Here is a 22,036-nt window from a genome sequence, read left to right on the forward strand (position 1 = left end):
TCCCGTCTGACTCTCTGTGATGTCATGGACTGTACCCCGCCAGGCTCCTCAATCCTTGGGATTTCCCAGGCAAGAATGCTGGAGTGGAATCCCATGAACACTAGAGTGGGTTGCCATTTCCTTCTCCAGGAGATCTTCCTGATCCAGGAATCAAACTCATGTCTCCTGCATTGGCTGGCAAATTCTTTACCACTGAGACACCACTAAATGCACCAATAATTGTAAGAGAAACATTGCTGAGTGGTTAGAATATGGTACAGTGATGTATTAAGTGCCTTACATAAGCCCCAGATGCATTATTTAGAATATTGATTGTAAAGGATGAGGAGTGGTAACAGCAGGGCTTCTTGTTTGAGAAGGATTATAGGAAGCCCCAGTTGTCAATGGGGGTCTATCATGTCCCTGGAGGAGGAAAGGCATGTGGGGAAATGGGTGAGTTGCTGCTTTAGAAGGAAAGAATAACCAAACTAGGCCAGCAGCTCCTCATTATTTTATTCCACAGGGAAAACCAGATATTAGCTCTCTATTCTTTCTTCCCCCACTTGCACAAAAATAGAAGAGGATAATGGGAATAGAGGAAGGGTAAGAGGAGGGACTGACCCTTAAAAAAAGAACCAGAAAGAAAACAGCCCAGGTTTATCACAGAAACATAAATCTCACCAGGCTATTATTTCACTATTTACTTGTAAGCAAAATCTGGCTTGTCCTAATTTAACATAAAACAATAGTATAAAACCATGGAAGGCCAACTGAACTATCAGGGGTTGAGCTACCAGTTGGTAAAGAATCTGGCTGCAATGCAGGAGACCCTGGTTCGATTCCTAGGTTGGGAAGATCCCCTGGAGAAGGGAAAGGCTACCCACTCCAGTATTCTGGCCTGGAGAATTCCATGGACTGCATAGTCTATGCTGTTGCAAAGAGTCGGACACGACTGAGCAACTTTCACTTTCACTTTTCATGAAGGCCAGGCTGCACCATGCAGAGAACTCTCAAGAGCAGAAAGGCCATTGTTCAGAAATGTATTACCAAAGTTTGCCGGTCTTCTTCTTGAGGCAACCTCCAGACCCCAGGCTGATTAGGCCTCATTATGGCTCCATATACAGCAACCACAATTAGAACAAGCTCAAATGTGGAGTCTACAGCTACTTAGGAAGGAAACGTGTTCCCTGACCAAACTGAGAGGTACATTTCTTAGCTAAACACACAATATGCTTTTGTGACAAGATCCTGCCTGGTGTAAGAGAAGAGCCTGTCTGGCTATCTTTAATGAGAAGTGTAGACCATCCATCCACGCTGGGTAATATAATTCGGCCAGATGCCAGGAAATGGTTTAGTTGACCTTTCAAATTCTCCTTGCACTTAAAACACATTTGCTTTCTTCATGCTACTCTGTCCTGAGTGTTCACTTGTACATGAATATATTTTATGAAGGAGAATGGCTACAGCTGAGGGTCTATTCAAAACAAGTAGATAAATTAAAAATTTTTTCTTTTATTGAGGTATAACTCACATACATACATATTTAAAATGTACATATTTAAAATATACAATTTATACTGTGAATTTATACCTGTGCAACCACTGCCACAATAAAGCAATGCACATATTAGATTTAACTCCACATGACTATTACAGAAAAATTTGTGGGCTTACAAATCATGTTAAGTATCAAGGCCTGTATGTATCTGTACTCTTTTGAATATTCAATCTATTCCTCTATAAAGCCAACTATGATAGTACCAGTTAATTAGAAAATCTACAGAGGGGGAAAAAAAAACTCTCAAAACTCCTGACCACCAAAAAATGGTGCTGTATGCTACAGCAGTCACGCCAATTCCCAAAGAGGCTACATTTATTTTTCTAACCTCATACACTTGCACCTTAATGAGTGCACTGGGAATATGTCCTAATCCAATGATGAAGCACAGTAAAGGCCTGCAGAGAAACCCTATAACTTGCCCTGAATTTAATATGCAGTCAGCCTGGTCTCTCTTTTAACTCCTTCTTGCCTGTGTTTTCTACCCTTAATTATATCTCTGGTTTCATCTTGGGAGGCAGACTTGAACCACCAAGGGGAAAAATAAAACTCTATGATGTCATTCATAATGTGCTATATTAAAGTTGCAAAGCAAAAATGCACATATCCACCATAAAATGTTAACTATTCAATTAAATTCATCCAATGAAAGAAAGAAATGTTGCCTAAAAGTTTCACACCATTGAAAAAGCTCTTTAGTTTCACCTACCAGAATGCCTGGCATTAACTTTCCATTCATCCATTCCCTAGTTTAGACATTGCCAGCCTCAGCTCTTTTTAAAAGGCTTTAACACCTTTGCTAAATGAGAGCCCTTTAAAAAGAGGCAAGTTAAGCATTTCAATTTTTAATAAGTACCATATACCACCTAAAGGGAGAGAATTCTACATTTTCATCAGCTAGGAAACAAAGGTGCCAGGGCAGGGACCTCCATTTGATGCAAATACTTACTAGGAATAAGAAAAGTATCTTAATACTTAAAGCTGCAATAAAGTTTTTTAAAATACTAGATGTGCATGTTTATGTGTACATCTATATGTATGTGTTTTTAGAAGGGAACTTAGTAAGGTATAGCAGGGAAGCAAAAAAAAAATCAAATTGCGAAGTTACAGTTTCATCTGATTATAGAATGTTTAGTTGTACTTTCCCCTTTAATTAAAAAAAAAGTTTTCACAGACAGATTTAGATTGATAACCTGTCATGATTCTACTGACAGTTATTTGATAGACATCAAAAAAAGAAACAAAGAATAAAGTACATGTTTTGTCACACTGAGAAAGAAATAAGTGAGGATATAATTGAGTAGGGGCTCCCTAGGTGTCTCAGTGGTAAAGAATCTGCCTGTCAGTACAGGAGACATGGCTTCAATCCCTGAGTCGGGAAGATCCTCTGGAGAAGGAAATGGCACCTTGCCTGGGAAATCTTATGGACAGAGGAGCCTGATGGGCTACAGTCCATGGGGTCACAAAAGAGTCAGACACAACTTGGTGACTACAACAAAATAATTAAGTAGAAGACTGTGAATTGGTACACAGACTGTGGATCAAGGTCACTAAATTAGGACCCATACTTGCTGGTATAAACCAGAATGCATAATCACATACCTCTAATATCTGGTCACCAGCCCAAAGCCTTCCATCTCGGGCTGCTGCCCCTTCTTCATAGACTTCATGTATAACTATCGCATCCTATAAAAAAACAAATGCTTATTAATTTTTGACAACCAGAATGTTTCCTTAAGCCAACAATGAAACTATAGGCAGCAACTCATAATTTGCTATTGGCTAATAAAGCCATTTTTATTTGACTTAAACAAAATACACATTTATGGTATATTCAGAGGTATAATTAATTTTTCCTAAGTTTATTTTTCATTCTTTTAGGACTGGTTTTGCCTAACATTTCAAGTTAAACTTCCCCCATGTGCTTTACTGTCAACTCTGCACTGCTGCTGCTGTGTATAAACTTAACGTGAACTATGTGTCATTCTTATTTACTTTTTATGGTATATTTTGAAACATGGTTTCAGGTATTTATTGGTATTCAAGGATTTGGCATAAATGTGTGGCCTGATGAAGGGGGTCTGTCTGGCCTCATTACTTGGGCAGTGAAAGACAAGAACTTAGTGGAATGAACTAGCCCTGGAGGGCAGAGCATGGGGTGGGGGAAAGGACATTCACAGATCTATGTGTAAAATAGATGTGGGCTCAAATCCTGACTCTTGGGCATCATGAAATCTTGGGCAGATTAACTCCTGAACTCAAGATTCTGAGCCACAGAATCAGGACAATTAGTTAAGATAGGTAAGGCTTGGTTGAGGAAAGTGTCTCATGGTTAATGAATGAAAAAATTTTTTTCTTTGAATTAATAACCTTAAATTTTTTATCATCATAAATATAACATGTGCAAAATACCAATATAAAGGACTCAAGCAAAACTACAGGGTGTGGTGAACTAGAAAGGGACTGCCTTCTGCACCTGGCGCTCAGTCCAGCTCCCCAGAAACAACCACCATCAACTATCTCAGTTTCCTAAGGATCCTTCCAGATGAATTTGTACCTATGTATCACATTCTAGGCTGGAAAATCCCATGGACAGAGGAGCCTGGTGGGCTACAGTCCATAGGCCTCGCTAAGAGTCAGACATGACTGAGCTGATTGAGCACCCAATCATATATATGTTTTGGTAAGACTATTTAAAAAATACTCAACTGCTATGTTCATACAGTTTTCCCCCCTCTCCCCCATCATATTGATCAAGAAGTCAAGCTTTGAAATTCCTTGCCTTGGGGATTTTTGTGGTGTTTCAGTTTCTGAAAACTGAATATACCAGAAGTCACTAGTTCTTTCCACTGCTTATAAAACTGCAGTGAAGGGCACTGAAAAGACGATGGCAAAGCAGGTGCTAGGTGTGCTGGCAGACCGCTGCAAGAGGGAAAGCACTTTCTTGTGTGTGCTTCTCTGGGTGCCTTTGTTTTTGTTGGGGGTACAGTTGTTTTACAATGCTTTACAATTTCTGCTGTTCAACAAAGTAAATCAGCTGTGTGTATACACATATCCCCTCCCTCTGGGGTCTCCCTCCCCGCCATCCCACCCATCTAGGTCACCACAGAGCATGAAGCTGAACCCCCTGCACTATACAGCAGGTGCCTACCAGCCATCTGTTTTACATATGGTAGTGTATGCATGCTAATGCTACTCTCCCAAGTTACCCCACCCCCTCCTCCCACCCCCATGCCCACATGTCCATTCTCTATGTCTGCATCTCTATTCCTGCCATATGAACAGGTTCATCTGAAAGAGACAGGCATACCAGACCACCTGACCTGCCTCCTGAGAAACCTGTATGCAGGTCAGCAAGCAACAGATAGAACTGGACATGGAACAACAGACTGGTTCCAAATAGGAAAAGGAGTACATCAAGGCTGTATATTGTCACCCTGCTTATTTAACTTATATGCAGAATACATCATGAGAAATGCTGGGCTGGAAGAAGCACAAGCTGGAATCAAGATTGCCTGGAGAAATATCAAGAACCTCAGATATGCAGATGACACCACCCTTATGGCAGAAAGTGAAGAACTAAAGAGCCTCTTGATGAAAGTGAAAGTGGAGAGTGAAAAAGTTGGCTTAAAACTCAACATTCAGAAAATGAAGATCATGGCATCCAGTCCCATCACTTCATGGGAAATAGATGGGGAAACAGTGGAAACAGTGTCAGACTTTATTTTGGGGGGCTCCAAAATCACTGCAGATGATGACTGCAGCCATGAATTTAAAAGACACTTACTCCTTGGAAGGAAAGTTATGACCAGCCTAGACAGCATATTCAAAAGCAGAGACATTACTTTGTCAACAAAGATCCATCTAGTCAAAGGTATGGTTTTTCCAGTGGTCATGTGTGGATGTGAGAGTTGGACTATAAAGAAAGCTGAGTGCCGAAGAATTGATGCTTTTGAAGTGTGGTGTTGGAGAAGACTCTTGAGAGTCCCTTGGACTGCAAGGAGATCCAACCAGTCCATCCTAAAGGAGATCAGTCCTGGGTGTTCATTGGAAGGACTGATGCTGAAGCTGAAACTCCAATACTCTGGCCACCTGATGCAAAGAGCAGACTCATTTGAAAAGACCCTGACGCTGGGAAAGATTGAGGGCAGGAGAAGAAGGGGACACCAGAGGATGGGTGAGATGGTTGGATGGCATCACCGACTCAATGGACATGGTTTGGGTGGACTCCGGGAGTTGGTGATGGACAGGGAGGCCTGGCGTGCTGCAGTTCATGGGGTTGCAAAGAGTTGGACATGACTGCGTGACTGAACTGAAGTGTATCATTTTTCTAGATTCCACATAAATATCTGCAAACGAAGCAACTGAGAAGGGATTCATCTCCAAAATCTACTAACAGCTCATGCAGCTCAATAACAAAAAAACCCAAACAATCCAATCAAAAAATGAGCAGAAGACCTAAAGAGATATTTCTCCAAAGAAGACATATAGATGGCCAAGAGGCACATGAAAAGATGCTAAATATCATTAATTATTAGAGAAATGCAGAAAAACGCTTTTGAATGGAGACTAGAAACGGAGATTTGTGTGTCCCCTTAGAACTGAGGAATTGAGCCCCACGCTGCCCAGTGTCCTCCCATTCCCTGCCACACCCACCCACACACAAGTTGCAAGAACCTGCACACAATGGTCAAGGGCACGGGACTCTAGGTGTAATGGATCCCACCTTGAAAGAAGCCCTGAGTCCCAAGCATCAGGGCCTGGAAGTGGCAGGACTTCCGAAGAGATCAGCAGGCTAGGGCAAGCATGGCTTGGTGATTACCAGGGTGAACTGATGACAGTGACCAAGGGTCCCCAGTGTCAGGGTTGCTCTGTGACAGAACCAGAACCCTGACAGCTAATGGGCCTCCAAAAGGACTGACAATGATACTGTTTCAGTCCAGAAGTATAGAGACTCAGAATTAGAATTAAATTGACTTGAAGTAAATGAATGAAATATTTCTTACAAAATATGTAAGATAAGAAAAACCTCCAAATGGATGGCAAAGAGATCAAACCAGTCAATCCAAAAGGAAATCAAACCTGAGTATTCATTGGAAAGACTGATGCTGAAGCTGATGCTCCAATACTTCAGCCACCTGGTACAAAGAGCCAGCTCACTGGAAAAGATCCTGAGGCTGGAAAAGATTGAGGCAGGAGGAGAAGTGGGCAATAAAGGATAAGATGGTTATATGGCATCATTGACTCAATGGACATGAGTTTGAGCAAGCTCAGGGAGATAGTGGACAGGGAAGCCTTGTGTGCTGCACTCCATGGGGTGGCAAAGAGTCCGACATGACTTAGTGACTGAATAAGGATGAAACTTGATTTTCAAAAAAAAATAATAAAAGAAAAGTGAGTTTCCTATACAAATGCTGGAGAAGCAGTAAAAGAAAACCAGAGGACTTGAACCAGATGACCAATCTAGATTCCAAATATCTTTCTAATATTAAAGGCTTTCGTTTTATCACCACACAGTTCTGAAAACATTTTTTATTATTATAACAGTTAGAGAGGCAGCGCCAAAGAGCCAGGAAAGGTTCCTTGCTCCAGACAATTTATGTTTCAAACTCTGCACCAACAAGACTTTAGACCAATCTTTGTTTTAATTCTGACTTATGAAATTTCCAGACCCAGGGAGCATTTATACCGCCAAGAGTTTCTTTCTCTGCACTGTTTCAGGGGAACAATTTGAGGAAATTTGCTAGGTCAGTGGCTTCAGGCCATCCCAACAACACTGCCAAGATAACACTAAGGGGCCATTTCCATGAAGGCAGAAACTAATGCAGGGTCCTAGTTATACCCTGTATAATGCTGGTTTTCAAAGCTTGATGGCCAAACACCCCTTTTGCACTGGATTTGGGAGAATCAGACTGAATTCATGCTACACATGGCTTTTATAGAGCTGAATTTTCAGTATAAACTCCTTTGATCTTGGAACATTACAAAAGCCAAATGGGAAATTTCTCTTTGTTCATACTCAGAAAGAAGAAAAAGACCTACTGGAGCTTTTATACAGTAAAAGTAGCCTGAATCCAAAACGCTGAGATACTTTCTGAGTGCTCAATGAACTGTCACATATAAAACAAATATACTGTTAATAGGCTCAAATAAGTGCTAAAATTACTTTTAAGGATCTGTTTTTGGTCCATGAGTCTTTCTGGATTGAAAACTCTCTTCCTTTCTATCAACTTGACTACTGCTGAGGTTTTAAATTCATCAGTGAAAACACAAGAAAATATGAGATACTCTGACCTGATGATAGAAAAAGGTCACATTTCTTACCATGTGCCCTTGTGTACCCCATGTGCTCTATGAAGCTGTGGTTTGCAATAGTTGTTTTAACTGGGGGTGACAGAGGTGAGAGGTAGAGATTACCAGCTCAATTACAAATGTGGGCTAGTGAATTGGAAAAGAAAAAAAAAAAGGATTTCTTTTTCAAAACGTATACAGTTCATAGCACAGAACAGAATAGTAAAATAGATATTGGTTTGGGATATTTTAGGCATCTATTTGACAAGGCTATATTAAAATTTTACTTATTGCTTTAAAAAAAGTATGATTAGATGAAATAGTGGCTCATTGATGAAAGATTGACCTTTATTATGTCAAATGAAAATTTGGAGTTGATTATACTGCTTGGAGAAGGCAATGACTACCCACTCCAGTACTCTTGCCTGGAAAATCCCATGGACAGAGGAGCCTGGTAGGCTGCAGTCCATGGGGTCGCTAGGAATCAGACGACTGAGCAACTTCACTTTCACTTTTCACTTTCATGCATTGGAGAAGGAAATGGCGATACACTCCCGTGTTCTTGCCTGGAGAATCCCAGGGATGGGGGAGTCTGGTGGGCTGCCGTCTCTGGGGTTGCAGAGTCGGACATGACTGAAGTGACTTAGCAGCAGCAGCAGCAGCATACACATGATTCTTAATCTGCTCATTGTATTCTCCTAATTTTAATGCTCTTGAGCTATTCAAACAAAACTGTTCGTTGGCACAGTTCTGAGTGCCTTCTCCCCCACCAGCTGTACACCTCCCCCCACTTCCTATCTTTGCGTATTTAAATAACATTCCATGTCAGCTATACTAAAGAACTTTGGACATCAATGTTATGTTTAACTTATGTACTCATCTAAACACTTACCCACGATGTTGTGATTATGGCTGGTAAGTGACATTCTTCAGACCTAATTCATTTAGAATATGTTGAGGAAAAAAAAATCTAGGAGCAGCAATAGCTGAAAAAAATTGAACTCATGAGCTTTTGTCAGAGAATTGGCTCCACACATTTTATATATTTACCAAGAGGAAGCTGACAACTTGTTACATCCTGAACTTGTTGCAGTGAAGATTTTGGTTGTGCAGAGTCCAAAGGCAAGTTGTGCAGAATGGCAGATTCACATCGTGCTCAGGTAGGCATCAGTCCCTTCCCAGAAGTAATTTGTTCCTCACCTGGACTAAGTCACCTGATACCTGCCATTGTTTTGTCTGATTCACTGTCTGCTTCCTGACTCAGCAGTCAGGGTCACATCTACCAGCACCAATGACTTCTTTTAAATTGTTTGTTTATTTTTTGTTATTGAGCTCTCTGTGGTCTTCATATATATGTATATAGTTGGAGTATAATTGCTTTCTACTGTTGTGTTAGTTTACATTGTACAGAGAAGTGAATCACTATATGTACACATATATCCCCTCCCTCTTAGACCTCCCCTACCACCTAAGCAACCTATTAATCATTTCCCCGTGGGTGGGTTGCTGGCTTTTGCTGAAAGAAGCTGTAGAGACAAATGATTATGAGCTAGGCCTCTGGAGTCAAACTTAGTCCAAATCCTGGTCCTGCTACTTCTGGCCATTGGAAAACTGTTAACCTCTCAGCTTTCTCATTGTTTATGGTTTAAACAATATTACCTATACATAAAGCTTCATGTACAATGCCAGCACACAGTAAGGAAGTGCTAACATCTCACTTATGTAACATCTGTGCCAAAGAAGCCACACACTTTCCATTTGTGCCATTTAGTCCTCATAACAACTAAGCAAGTTCAGTATTATTAGTCTCGGGTACAGTTAGGGAAAAGAAGGCTCAGAAGGGTCAGACCTGACCAGGTCTTTGCAGCTTCTAAGGAGGAAAGGTGAAATTGCAATTTGGGATGACTATTTAACACCAAAACCTGTGTTCCTACCACTATTGCAAGCTTCTCATCTGCTTTAAATATTTTATTTTGTATTTGTCTAAAAACGAACTTGGGATTTTCCAAATGGCATCAATTTTGTTGAAATACCTGTCTCCTTCCTTCCTTCATCTTTTTAGTCCTCTTTCTGTGTACCTGTATTATTCACTGAACCATTTTTTCTATTGGAGTAGAAATTACAATTATTTCTATATAATGTATCACATTATATACAAGTGATAAATCAATGTTTAAAATAAAAAGGGTTCAATCCAAGACAACAGATTAATTTCTCCTAACCAATGGCAGACTTGAGAATCATTTATACATAACCAAGATTGATATATACATATATATATATATATATATATATATATATATATATATATATATATATATATATATATAAACTAATTTCCTCTTGGTAGTTGTGTGACTTTCATTGGGACAATAGGAATTTAAGTAAGATGGCCTGTTTACTTACTGCCTGAGATAAGACCAATAGTTTCCTCTGGATACTCTAAATTACTCATTTGACTTGCCAACTCTAGAGCCAGAGAATTTGAAAGAGTGAGTTGGGAGAGCCTCTCAAATAATGGGTTTCCTCCAAACAGAAGGGAAAGGCAAGATTTCAGAGACACTGGAAAATCTTCTGCATAAAAACTTCTCTCTCTGAGACATGTCTAACTTGAAAAAAGAAACACCTTTATTCCACAATTAGGGATAACATTAAAAAAAACAGACAGCCAGAAAGAAAGAGCTGGTGAGGGGATTCATCACATTGTTTAAGGAACCACTGTCCTAATGTCTCCATTCCTAAAACAACAGTATTTATTTATTTTAAAATATAAAGAAAATTTGTACATGGTGTTAGACCCAAAATAATATACACTGAGAAGTTTCTCTCCAGCATCTGTACTTCACTCAATTTCCCTAACCAGAAACATACAGTAATAAGTTTCCTGTATATTTGTAGTTATTCTATATATCTATATTTGGAAAGTACCAATAGCACAAGATGCTTGAAGGTTGTACCCTCTTTAAGCTCCCTCCTTTGTTTCATGAAATTCTACTAGAGCCACCCAAGAGCCACCTCTTCTTTGAAACTTTCCCTGACTCTCTTGCCTGGTTAAGTGGATCAACCTGTCTGGTGGTCACTACTACATCTTAGTATTATTGAAATTATGGTATTGTGATGGCTTGTTCATAGACCTAGGTCCTGTACCGCCTCCTACCCTCAGTGGAACCCTTCCAGATGGGAAGTGTTACCAACTTCTCTCTATATCCTGGTGCTGAGCCCCGAGTAAAGCCTTCAATAAACGTTTGCTAAATGATTATCAAGAAGTTAGTTGTAGATAGAAAAAGGCATCAAAATGACCCAGAAAGAGGAGGCTGGCAGGGTTAGCATGTCATAATCTTACTCTAACCCAAACAAGTTTCTGATGGTAAAAGTGATACACAACCAAAATATCCATCACAAATGGATATTAAATCCATCTGAATTTCCAGAAGATTTACTTCAGCTTGGAAAGCAATTTTACAAAGCCAAGTATGGGGGACTTAATTATCACAGAGCCCCACAAAAATCACAAACACCTCCAGGGGGATTTAAACTGAATTGCTGGAAAAGAATTTCACAGCACGCAGTAACATATTCTTGAATAGAGTCAGAGTCATCAGACATTTCAGCCCATCAATCACCATTTTCTTTACTGTGTAAGCTGCCAACAAGTAGATAAAGTAACTCATAAACACACCAGTCATTCTAGCAAAAGAAAATTTTACTGTTGTCACAATAGGCCTATAACACTTAAAGAAGCCATGTGTTAGAAAAATTAAGGATCTCCTATGAACTGAAGCACCTTTGTATGGGTGAACTATTTCCATAGAATGACATTTTACAGTTTTCATTTCTAGATATTCAGTGGATTGTTTTAACAAGCATTTTAGGATGAAACTTTGATAAAGATTTGTATAACAGATATTATTATTAGGTTGGCCAAAAAGTTCATTCAGTTTTAAGTAATAATAAGACACATTTTCCATTTTTACCAAGGACTTTATTGAACAACATATTCACTGAACCAATTGGTCAACTCAATATAAAGAACTGTATATAATATGGCTTAATTTTACTGCTTGAAGGCACATGCTACTTAATTTTGATCACCCTGGAATTAAACTTTGTCATACTCATAAAAGTCCCCATATCCACTCCTAAGGGACATTTTAACTACAGGAAAGTTTCATACTAAACTTCACATTTAGGTGGAAAATATATTTACCAATAATCCATAAAAATGTTATATCCTTCTTTCCTGCTTTATGGGAAAAAAAAATCCCTCCTAATAAGAAAGATCTATGAAGACTAAAAGAATAATTTTAAATGTTATATATAAAATGGGCATTTTTGTTCCTTTGGCAGAAGTGATGGTTTATATCTGCAGCCTTAGAGGATTAATGCTCCTTTTAAACATCATTTAATAAAGTTCCCCTCTATGGCTGTCAAAATTCAGAAATCATACAGACATGTCTTCTATACTATAGACCACCTTCTCAGCAGGAAAGTCAAATCAATGGATAATAAAAGGTGCAAACCAAAACTACATTAAACTCTATATTGCAAAACACATGTAGAAGTACTAAGTTACTAATTTGTGATGTCTATGGCCATTACAGAGTTCAAAAAGAAAGTGTGGGTTGAAACTGCTAAAGTATATCTCACTTTGAGCAAAGTTGATAGGCTCCAAATTGTATTAATATAAATACAGGGAGGAATGTTTAAGCACATGATTCTTTTCTATTATAAATCCTTTGTGAACATATCCTTTAAAAACCAAGCTTTCCTATTACATTTCAATTAGAATGTGATTTGAGCTTTGATGTAAAGAGAGGTTAAAAAAAAAAGCAGCAGAGTATGGAAGAAGGACCCGGAAATAAAATGAGTCAAATTTTCTGACAGCTCTTGCAGTAGCCAATTCTGCAAGAACCACTTTGTTCATGACACATCATTATCACTAAAGCACAGAGCTGAGCTACATGACTTTTAAAGTCATTCCAGCTCTAAAACTTTAGACCTTGATGAATCCAGCAAAGCAGAGAAAGTCTTTGTTTTACACTGATGCTTAGGTTTTGCCTAGGAATAAGAACTCCTTCTAACTAATAGACTAGAAGAATCCCAAATCTTATAGGCTAAGAGAGATCAGAAAGATGGGAGCTGGATCACAGTGTATTAGTTATCTATTGCTGCAAAACATAATGGCTTAAAATGAAAGCTAACCGTTTGTCTGCTCATAATTCTGTAGGGTGAAACTTAGGGCTGGGCTCAGCTGGACAGTTCTGCTCTATCCTGTGTTAGTTGGGCTCTCCTGTGAGTTTGCAGTTAGGTTGGCTGGGGCTTCAGCTGGGATGGCTGGGTCACTCTTCCTCCAAGTGCTGTCTCCATATGGTATGTCTTCCTCCTGGAAGCCAGTCCAGGCTTGTTCTCATGGTGGCAGTATTTTAAGAGGACAAGAGCTTCGCAGCAAAGCCTCTCAATACCACCTGGAAGCCACAAAATGCCACTTTCACTACTATTGGCCAAAGCAAGTCAATGGGTCAGCTCAAATTCAATCTGTAAAGAGCTGCACAAATTTTCTGGTCAATTTTATCTACTACAGACTTATCAAGTTGACCAGAGGACTCTTCCAGCCTGTAAACAATGAAAGTGAAGTTGCTCAGCCGTGTGCTACTCTTTGTGATCCCATGGACTATAGCCTACCAGGCTCCTCCGTCCATGGAATTTTCCAGGCAGGAATACTGGAGTGGGTTGCCATTTCCTTCTCCAAGGGATCCTCCCAACCCGAGGATCGAACCCAGGTCTTCTGCATTGCAGGCAGTCAGACGCTTTACCCTCTGAGCCACCAGGCGGCAACATATGGTGGAGTGGTCTTGGCTATGGCCATAAAAACCTGTGTTCAGATTTTAGCTCTGCCACTTATCATAACTTTGTGATATTTCTATTAAGATAGTTAACCTTTCTGGACCAGTGTTTTTATCTCTGTAAAATAGAACTCAAATCCTACCTGCTAGAGTTTGAGGATGAAATAAGATTATACATGTACCTGAGGTCACCAAGTGTTGAACACAACTTAGCAACTTGAACAATAATGTCAAACAAAGTGTCAGCCAAATAGACATTAAATAACTGCTAATGAGGGCTCCCAGTGCATATATATATAAGATTTAAGAGGCACATCTGGTATATGAAGGACAAAAATACATATATGTCAGAGCGGTCAAAATTCATGACTCTAAGGATGAATGACACCAGTCTTCACCCATTTTTTTAATTTCTAATTTTTCTGTTATATTGGTAATCCTAGAAGATAACTGATTGCTTCTTTTCCAAGAAAGATTATTCAACAAGGATATTTTAGGTTATTTTTACTCAAGTTATGGACTGCTCAGGGCTAAGTTCAATGGACCATCCAAATGCCAATAAGATATAAACCAGATTACAAGAGTCCTGTTCCTAAATATTTTTATTTTTCTATTTCAATCAAGTTGAAACATATTTTGTGTGGATTCCATATTTGCAAATTCCCCTACTTCCCCAAATACATGCTCTAGGTGCACTCGTGGTAATTTGTGGATATAAGCAGAGTGGTGAAAAATTTTAGTTGCTAGATTCATTTATTCACAGCTGAGGTATAACAAGGCAGCAATATCCTTTCTTGTTTCAGCTCTCAGACCAGAAACAAGCTTCCTTAAAATAGTCTTTTTTAGTACCATGTGTTTCGCATTTTTGTGCTGTTATGGGCCTGACCAAGAAAATACATGTGTTAGACAACCTTCGTTCAGTTATGAGTTATAGAGCTGTTTGCCATTCAATGTTAATTAATCAACAATATGTAGTGAATCAAGTATCTTTGATCAGAAACACACATAAAACAAAGTTATATATTTCTCATCTGTTAAAAATGCTGTGACCAGAGGTTGGAGGAGGAATCTAACTATGTCTTTCCTCTAGCAGTAATGGTTTAGTATTCATTAATTCAGGGTTTGCTGCGTCTTTATACACCATAATTACCATGAGTAACAAGAACTAACTGTACTTCCTCCTTTCCCCTGGTGATACTTCACTACATCAAAACTGAGAAGCCTAACGTGAAACCTGATGGAAGTAGAAAGGCGGACAAACGCTATCTATAACAGAGATGGCAGGACTCATGTGGACAAAGGCAGTCCTCTGCTGTTCTCACTATACTGAGGCAGTGGGTTGTAATCCAAGGTTGGAAGAATTAATGCACTTTTCTTATGCTGTGGCATGTATTATTATGCTTATACTCAGCGTGTTGTGTGGATCTATATTTTTTGAATCAATGACAAAGGTAAAATGCAAAGATGATTCAAAAGAAGTTGAAAAGTAACTAATCTTCCCCACTTTCAACAGACCAAGAATTTTTCCCTTTCTTTGATGCAAAAAGCATTTAACATGCCCTCACTGATTCATAAGAAGCAAAAAGTTAGGAGGTTACTTTCAATATCTCATAAGGACATGCAGGACCCAAGGCAGAATATGGTCAATAATTGTCATAGTTCCTTTAAGACAATTTATTTTTTCATTTTACTTAACAATTTTATAATTTGGCATACATTTAATATACTGCTTTCCCACCATGGATACAATAAGATAATTATTTACGAAGAAGTATAGTATTTGTCAAATTGATGCAGCTTTGCTTGCCAACTTCAAAGAGTGAATATATAATTGTTTCTGTTCAGAGAACCTGAGAGGGTTACAGTTATACAGGGGAATCCAGCAAGAGTCAAAGGAACTTATCTATCCTTCTTGGAATCACAGTTTTTAAAATCTGGATTCTCTATTCTGCTCACTTTTAAACAGAATTCACTACACAAATTTTCAAAGAATCTCAGAACAGTCTCCGTAAAACTGCTACAAAAGGAATGAAGAGTCTATTTACATCCTAATCTCAATTTATTCATCTATTCTAATGTGCTTGGGGTAGGGTATGAAGATTTATACCTATCAAACCTTTCCTTCAAAGTGAAGGAGAATGGATCACAGTGTTCAGTACCTGTTATTTTGGAACATGGATATATTCTCAGGTAATAAACTATAGGCAACAAAATAATCATTAAATCAGCAATAGAGGTTCTTTTGACATAAAAAGCAAGAGTAAGGATTAAATGATCAGTTACATAGCAAGCAATAACACCAGTCTGTATGTGTGGGTGTGTGTGTTAAAGCAATGGACTAGGTAAGCTATCCTAAAACTTAAACTCCAGGATTTCAAATTCTTGCACACTATTTACAGATAACTAAAATATGGAATGAAAATCACAGCAATAAAATAGCTAACAGAAGAATTTCTCTGAATATATAAAAATGTTTCACATTTTAAGACTTTGAAAAGCTTTCTCTTCAAGCTCAGAAAAAAACTGCTTTATATTTACTTAAAATGGAGTTCCTTTGCCAAGTCTGATTTAACAAAAAGTTGATACTCATCAATATGAATATAATTTTTCATACTGAAATATAGGTTTAAGGAAATGGTATAATATTTGCATTAAAGCTTATAAGTCCCTATAGTTCCATCTGGTACTTATTTATCTAAATTTTACTCAGCTTGCATAATATTTTTGCTTATGGTCATATTCTTTAAGATCAGAAATGCCCAAATCTGGAAATTCAGAGGCCCTGTTCGTTAACATTCTTTCAGTGTGATTCATAGACATTTTGCAAACTTTGCTTTGATTTAAAATAAAACTAAGGTAATAAGATGTTTTGTATAAAAATATATGACTTAAGCAATAACAATAAAAGGAACTTGGCTTTAGGGGATTACACGCCAAAGCAAACCACACTCCTCATGAAATAGACTGTGCAAAGTTCATTTGAAGGGGAATAGCAAAATAAAACACTTAATCAAATATAAAATGGCTTTTTACTCTGCTTACTTTAAAAAATATCTAGTGCTTCAAGTTGCCACAGTCCTACAGTTAAACAGTCAGAAGCTGTAACAGCTAAACAATGGCAAGTGACATGCTGAAGTCTTAAACCAGGTCACTTCAGAACCTGACACATGGTTTCAGCTTAAGGCCAGATATTCTTCACTTCAGTTTCTAGATGGAAGAACTTTACCACATAGTATCCAAATAGAGTTCTTCTACCATGATGCTTCTTGCTAATGTATTTCTGCCCTAGAGAGCTTATGTTCAACAAGAATGAATTAAATTGGTATTAAATCAGGAAGTGAAAAAAAAAATACAGGTGTAGGAGAGAAATTACAAGATTCTGAATATGACATTCCCAGTATTTTTTGTCATTGTTTGGTTGCTAAGTCATGTACGACTCTTTTGTCACCTCATGGGCTGTAGCCCACCAGGCTCCTCTATCCATGGGATTTTCTAGGCAAGAATACTGGAGTGGATTACCATGCCCTCCTCCAGGGGATTTTCCTGACCCAGGGATCAAACCCACATCTCCTGCATTGGCAGGCTGATTCTTTACTACTGAACCACTTGGGAGGCCCAAGAAAGACTGCTGTTATTTAAGAATACCTAAATTTTACAATCTATCCTGGGAATCCACTGACCTCATTTACAACAGGATGGTACCAAGAAAATAAAGATAAAACAACTGCTCTAGTCTAATCGTATGCCTCTTGCAAAGAGATAAGCTACCTCCAGACCCAGAAGAATACCAGTATAGCAACTAGGAGTTATATTTATGAACGTTCCTTTGCAAAAGTGATAACAATGACCAGTTTCCCTAAAACAAAACAGCAGCACAATAATTATAGAACCTTATTCTCTAGTTTAAAAAACTTTAGATTCCAAAGTTTTAAGAAATTTGTGAGATAAGAATGCAAAGGGTGGGAGGAGAATGCATCTTCTTATATTGTCATCATTTTGAAAAAGAGAGTTAAAATGGTAAATGTTCCACCCTGATTAAAAACCAAAGCCTGGAACTTCCCTGGTGGTTCAGTGGCTAAGACTCTGCATTCCCAGTGCAAGGGGCCAAGGTTTGATCCATGGTTAGGGAACTAGATCCCACATGCCACAACTAAGACCTGGCACAGCCAAATAAAATAAATACATCTTGAAAAGCAAAAACAAACAAAAAAGCCTAATACTACTAATATTCTTGCAGAGTGGCCACCTGTGCTTGCCAAAATATTCCCTGAGATGGGGCATTCACTATTCCCAGGAAGTTCATTTCATCTTTGATCAGCTGATGCTTAGAAAGTTCTTCCTTAAAATAATGTGAAGCTTGTTTTTCACTGAGTCCCTTTGGAGCGTCTGAATTGTTCTCATCCTTCATCCACAAGAAGATAACCTTATGTGTTTGCAGAAAGTCGTCATCATCCTTTCTGGTCTTCCCTTTTGCAGTCTGTTCAACTATTCCTGAGATAATGTGGTTTCAACAATATTCTTGTCAACCATATAATTATGCCCCCAAATGAACAGAATATTCTAGCTTATAGTTAAAACTGGTCAGAGGAGCATTCCAGACAGATGTAACTGTATGTGCAAAAGCTTTGCATCAAGAGGGAACAAGACTCATTAAAGGAACTAAGTGAGGCTGACATGGCTGGACTTCACAGTGAGCATCATGAGGCTGGATGGAGTCATCTTTTTAAGTGTACAAGGCAATGTAAGGTAGTACTAAAGATACAAAATAAAATAAAGCAGGCCTGTTCTCAAGGAGCTCTGGTGTTGAGATGGATAACTCCCTTTTTCAGGTGAAGGTTGATGACACAGAGTGGTAGTGCTAGGGAAGGGGCCCAAATACTGTGGCTTTTGAGTCAGATCATCTGATTAAACTCCAACTGGACCAACTGCTAGAATTATACCCTTGGAGAAGTTACCTAACTTATCTGTATCTTGGTTTCCTCGCCTATAAAATGGGGATAATGCTACTACTTCTCCTATGGGGTTGTTGTGAAGAGTAAATGAGATGATATTAATTAATTATATTTTAAGAACAGTGCTGGGATCATTTTTTAAAAGCTTCATGCTGAAAAACAAATAACTAATTATCTGGAAAGAGCCATGTTTCTCAGTGTTCGGGTAACATACCAAAGACACACAGATGAAGAGAGCAAAGGACCTACTTGAAGATAATATGTTTAATAATAATCATTGCTGAACTCAATGTAGACGGGCACTAGGAAAATTTCTTTATATTCTTTATGTTAATTAATCTCCATACCAGCCTTAAGAGGTAGATTTGGTCATCACCACTCTTTTACAAAGGAAGAAGCAGATTTAACTTAGAAAGTTGCTCTTGTCCAAGGCCCCACAGTTAAAGATCTGGGATTCTGATACTGTAGAATTAGCATCATTACCCTGCTCTGCTTCCTGTTAGGTTTAATACAAACATTGTCTGTAGTCTGGGACCTTTAACAACGGTACTCAGAGAAAGAAAAATAGAGAGTGAAGGTCCTGGAGAAACTTACCTTCATTTCACTTCACTTGCTCAATCCCAAAAACATAGTTCAAGTCTGCCAACACCCTTTTTTTTTTATCCCCTCTCTGGCTGTGCTATGTGGCATGCAGGTTCTTAGCTCCCTGACCAAGGATCAAACCCACATCCTCTGCAGTGGCTTAACCAATGGACCGCCAGGGAGGTCCCAATAGCTAAGGAAGGGGAAGGACTTTGTTAATTTTTTTGACAATACTCTAAAATATTTTTCTTTCTCTTCTCTAGAATTCCCAAGGTTGATAATAAAATAACCCCAATTAATGACACCGGAGAGCTATATTTTAGTTTTTATAGGACACTGCAAATAAAACTTCTAATTAGTAAGCAAACATTTCTGATGCCCAAGGGATTTAGGGATAGGTGTTAGCAATACAAGGCAAGTATCATAAGAGGTAAGAGTCCTTGGTCTTTCATTTGGAAGGATATTCCAAGTCTCTGAGCCACAAGATTTCATGTAAATTTGCTACTCCAAGACCAAAAAGGGGGCAAGAGAGAGACAGGATGAAAGGATGGCTAGATAAGATAGAAGGAGGTAAATTTTAAAAATAGGAATCAATATACTGTCTCTTTTATGTAATAGGCCTTATCTAGTCTCCCTCATATTCTTATGTTGAAATCTTAGTGACCCTCCTCAAAGGAGGCAGGGCCTCTGAGAGGTCATGTATGGATGTGAGAGTTGGACTATAAAGAAAGCTGAGAGCCGAAGAATTGATGCTTTTGAACTGTGGTGTTGGAGAAGACTCTTGGAGAGTCCCTTGGACTGCAAGGAGATCCAACCAGTCCATCCTAAAGGAGATCAGTCCTGGGTGTTCATTGGAAGGACTGATGCTGAAGCTGAAACTCCAATACTTTGGCCACCTGATGCGAAGAGCTGACTCACTGTTAAAGACCCTGATGTTGGGAAAGATTGAGGGCAGGAGGAGAAGGGGACGACAGATGATGAGATGGCTGGATGGCATCACTGACTCAATGGACGTGAGTCTGGGTGAACTCCAGGAGTTGGTGATGGACAGGGAGGCCTGACGTCCTGCAGTTCATGAGGTTGCAGAGTCGGACACGACTGAGCGACTGAACTGAATTGAACTGAAGTAAGGTCATGAGGGCAAAGCCCTCGAGGATGAGTGCCCTAATAAAAGAGGTCCCACAGAACTCACTTGCTCCTTTCTCCATGGAAAGATATGAGAACCTGCAGCCTAGAAGAGGGCCCTCATCCTACTGTGCTAGCACCCAGACTTCTAGCCTCCAGAACTGTGACAAATAAATTTCTGTTGTTTTTAAACCACCCGGTCTGTGATGTTTTGTGACAGCAGCCTGAATAGACTAATGGCACCTGCTTATGAGAAACACACATGAAAACTAGCCCATATTGATTGAATCTAGAAAGTTCATGCAACAGTTTTACTTTCTTCTACTTTCCAGAGAAATTCCCTGTTTAATAGTCCCTATTAGGGTTTTTCATTAAAAACATTAAAGGCAGTAGAATCAACTTGAACGAGTGTGTGAGCTCTTTAAGGGCAGGGTTGCTTCACTCAGCTTTGTATCCTCAGCAGTAAGCAAAGGCTAGCCTCTGAGCACACATGTGCTTCCTATCACACAAGAGCCACACTCCCCAAAAGCAGACTTGGGAGTACATCATTTGGTTCAAGCAACAGAGGCAAAGGTTGTCAAGGAGCATTGGCCCAGGTGTGCAATAAACCTTCCCAAAGTGGTCACTTCAGCATTACCTTAGTATTTTAAGAGGTCTATTTAGATGGTGGGCTGCAAATTCAACGGGATGCTAAGTGAGCTCTCTCTCTCTCTGTGATCTTAGAAACCATTTGTCTTGGCTCCAGATAAACTATTTATGGCAGATAGAACTGATGTGGTGTCCAGACCAAGTCCCAGAGGCTTAATACCTCTAAAGATGGCAAAAAATATCTGTTGGATACCCAATAAAGAGGGCACAGAAACCTTAATTGGGAGGGCTGGGGAAAAGCCTTAAGAAAGACCACCAGCCCTTAGAATACTCTAGCACCAGAGCTGAAATAAGGATGTGTCACATAATCAAAAGTCCAAAGGCAAGAACTTCTGTCAGCAGATCTCAGCATTGCCCTCGATTCCTTTAATACGGTCTCCTCTTTGTTTGCTGACTGCCTGCTGCCTGGATGCACTTCTAGGACCTGATTGGATAAAGTGACCTGGAGTGTCAATTAGCTGGTATATCCCATGTGACCTATGTCAAAATTTGGAGGTGGGGAAAGGAAAAAAGAAAGATACTTGTTGTGGTAAACACTGTGTTTCTTTGTTAAAGCACCTTCCATCCCCCTGCTGTTCAGCCTCACCAAAATAACATGCCTGTATATTACTTGTGAGTCAAACTTACAGCTTTTGATGAGGTACCTGAGGTTAGGAAATAAAAACTGTGTCTCATTTCTCATTTTTAAGTGGTGCTTATCCTTCCAAGGACAATGGGATTTACAGTCTCAAAAGGCAGAAGCATATATTACGAACCTCAAGATGCTCTTAAAGAATTTTTTTTTGGTTGCCTCATGGTGGCAAGAAAGGCAGAGAATAGTGTTTCTCAAACAGCCTCCCAACCAGGGTGCAGGAGGTGCTGTCAAGCAGTGGAAGCCCTCGAGCTAGTAACCAGCAGCACAAACATACACGGTATTTAAGATCCAAGAGCAGACAGGTATATCTAGCCAACCCTCACAAAGCAAAAGATCAAATTGATAACAACAAAAGAAGAAGGAAAATAAAAACAAATCAGCCAATAAACTCATTCAGTTAGGTCAGATATGCTGATTAAAGTCT

The 22,036-nt window shown here is 39.1% G+C and overlaps 1 protein-coding gene across 1 annotated transcript in view; it reads right to left on the minus strand.

The window, feature by feature from the left end:
* The window catches only part of PATJ (PATJ crumbs cell polarity complex component), a 371,645-nt gene that overhangs the window by 50,893 nt on the left and 298,716 nt on the right, over window positions 1-22,036 (minus strand). Inside the window, exon 34 of the mRNA XM_052636620.1 lies at window positions 3,140-3,223. Coding sequence (XP_052492580.1) covers window positions 3,140-3,223 — 84 coding nt within the window. The remainder of the gene's footprint in view (window positions 1-3,139; window positions 3,224-22,036) is intronic.

The sequence above is a fragment of the Budorcas taxicolor genome, chromosome 3 (assembly GCF_023091745.1).
Source record: "Budorcas taxicolor isolate Tak-1 chromosome 3, Takin1.1, whole genome shotgun sequence".
Taxonomy (NCBI): domain Eukaryota; kingdom Metazoa; phylum Chordata; class Mammalia; order Artiodactyla; family Bovidae; genus Budorcas; species Budorcas taxicolor.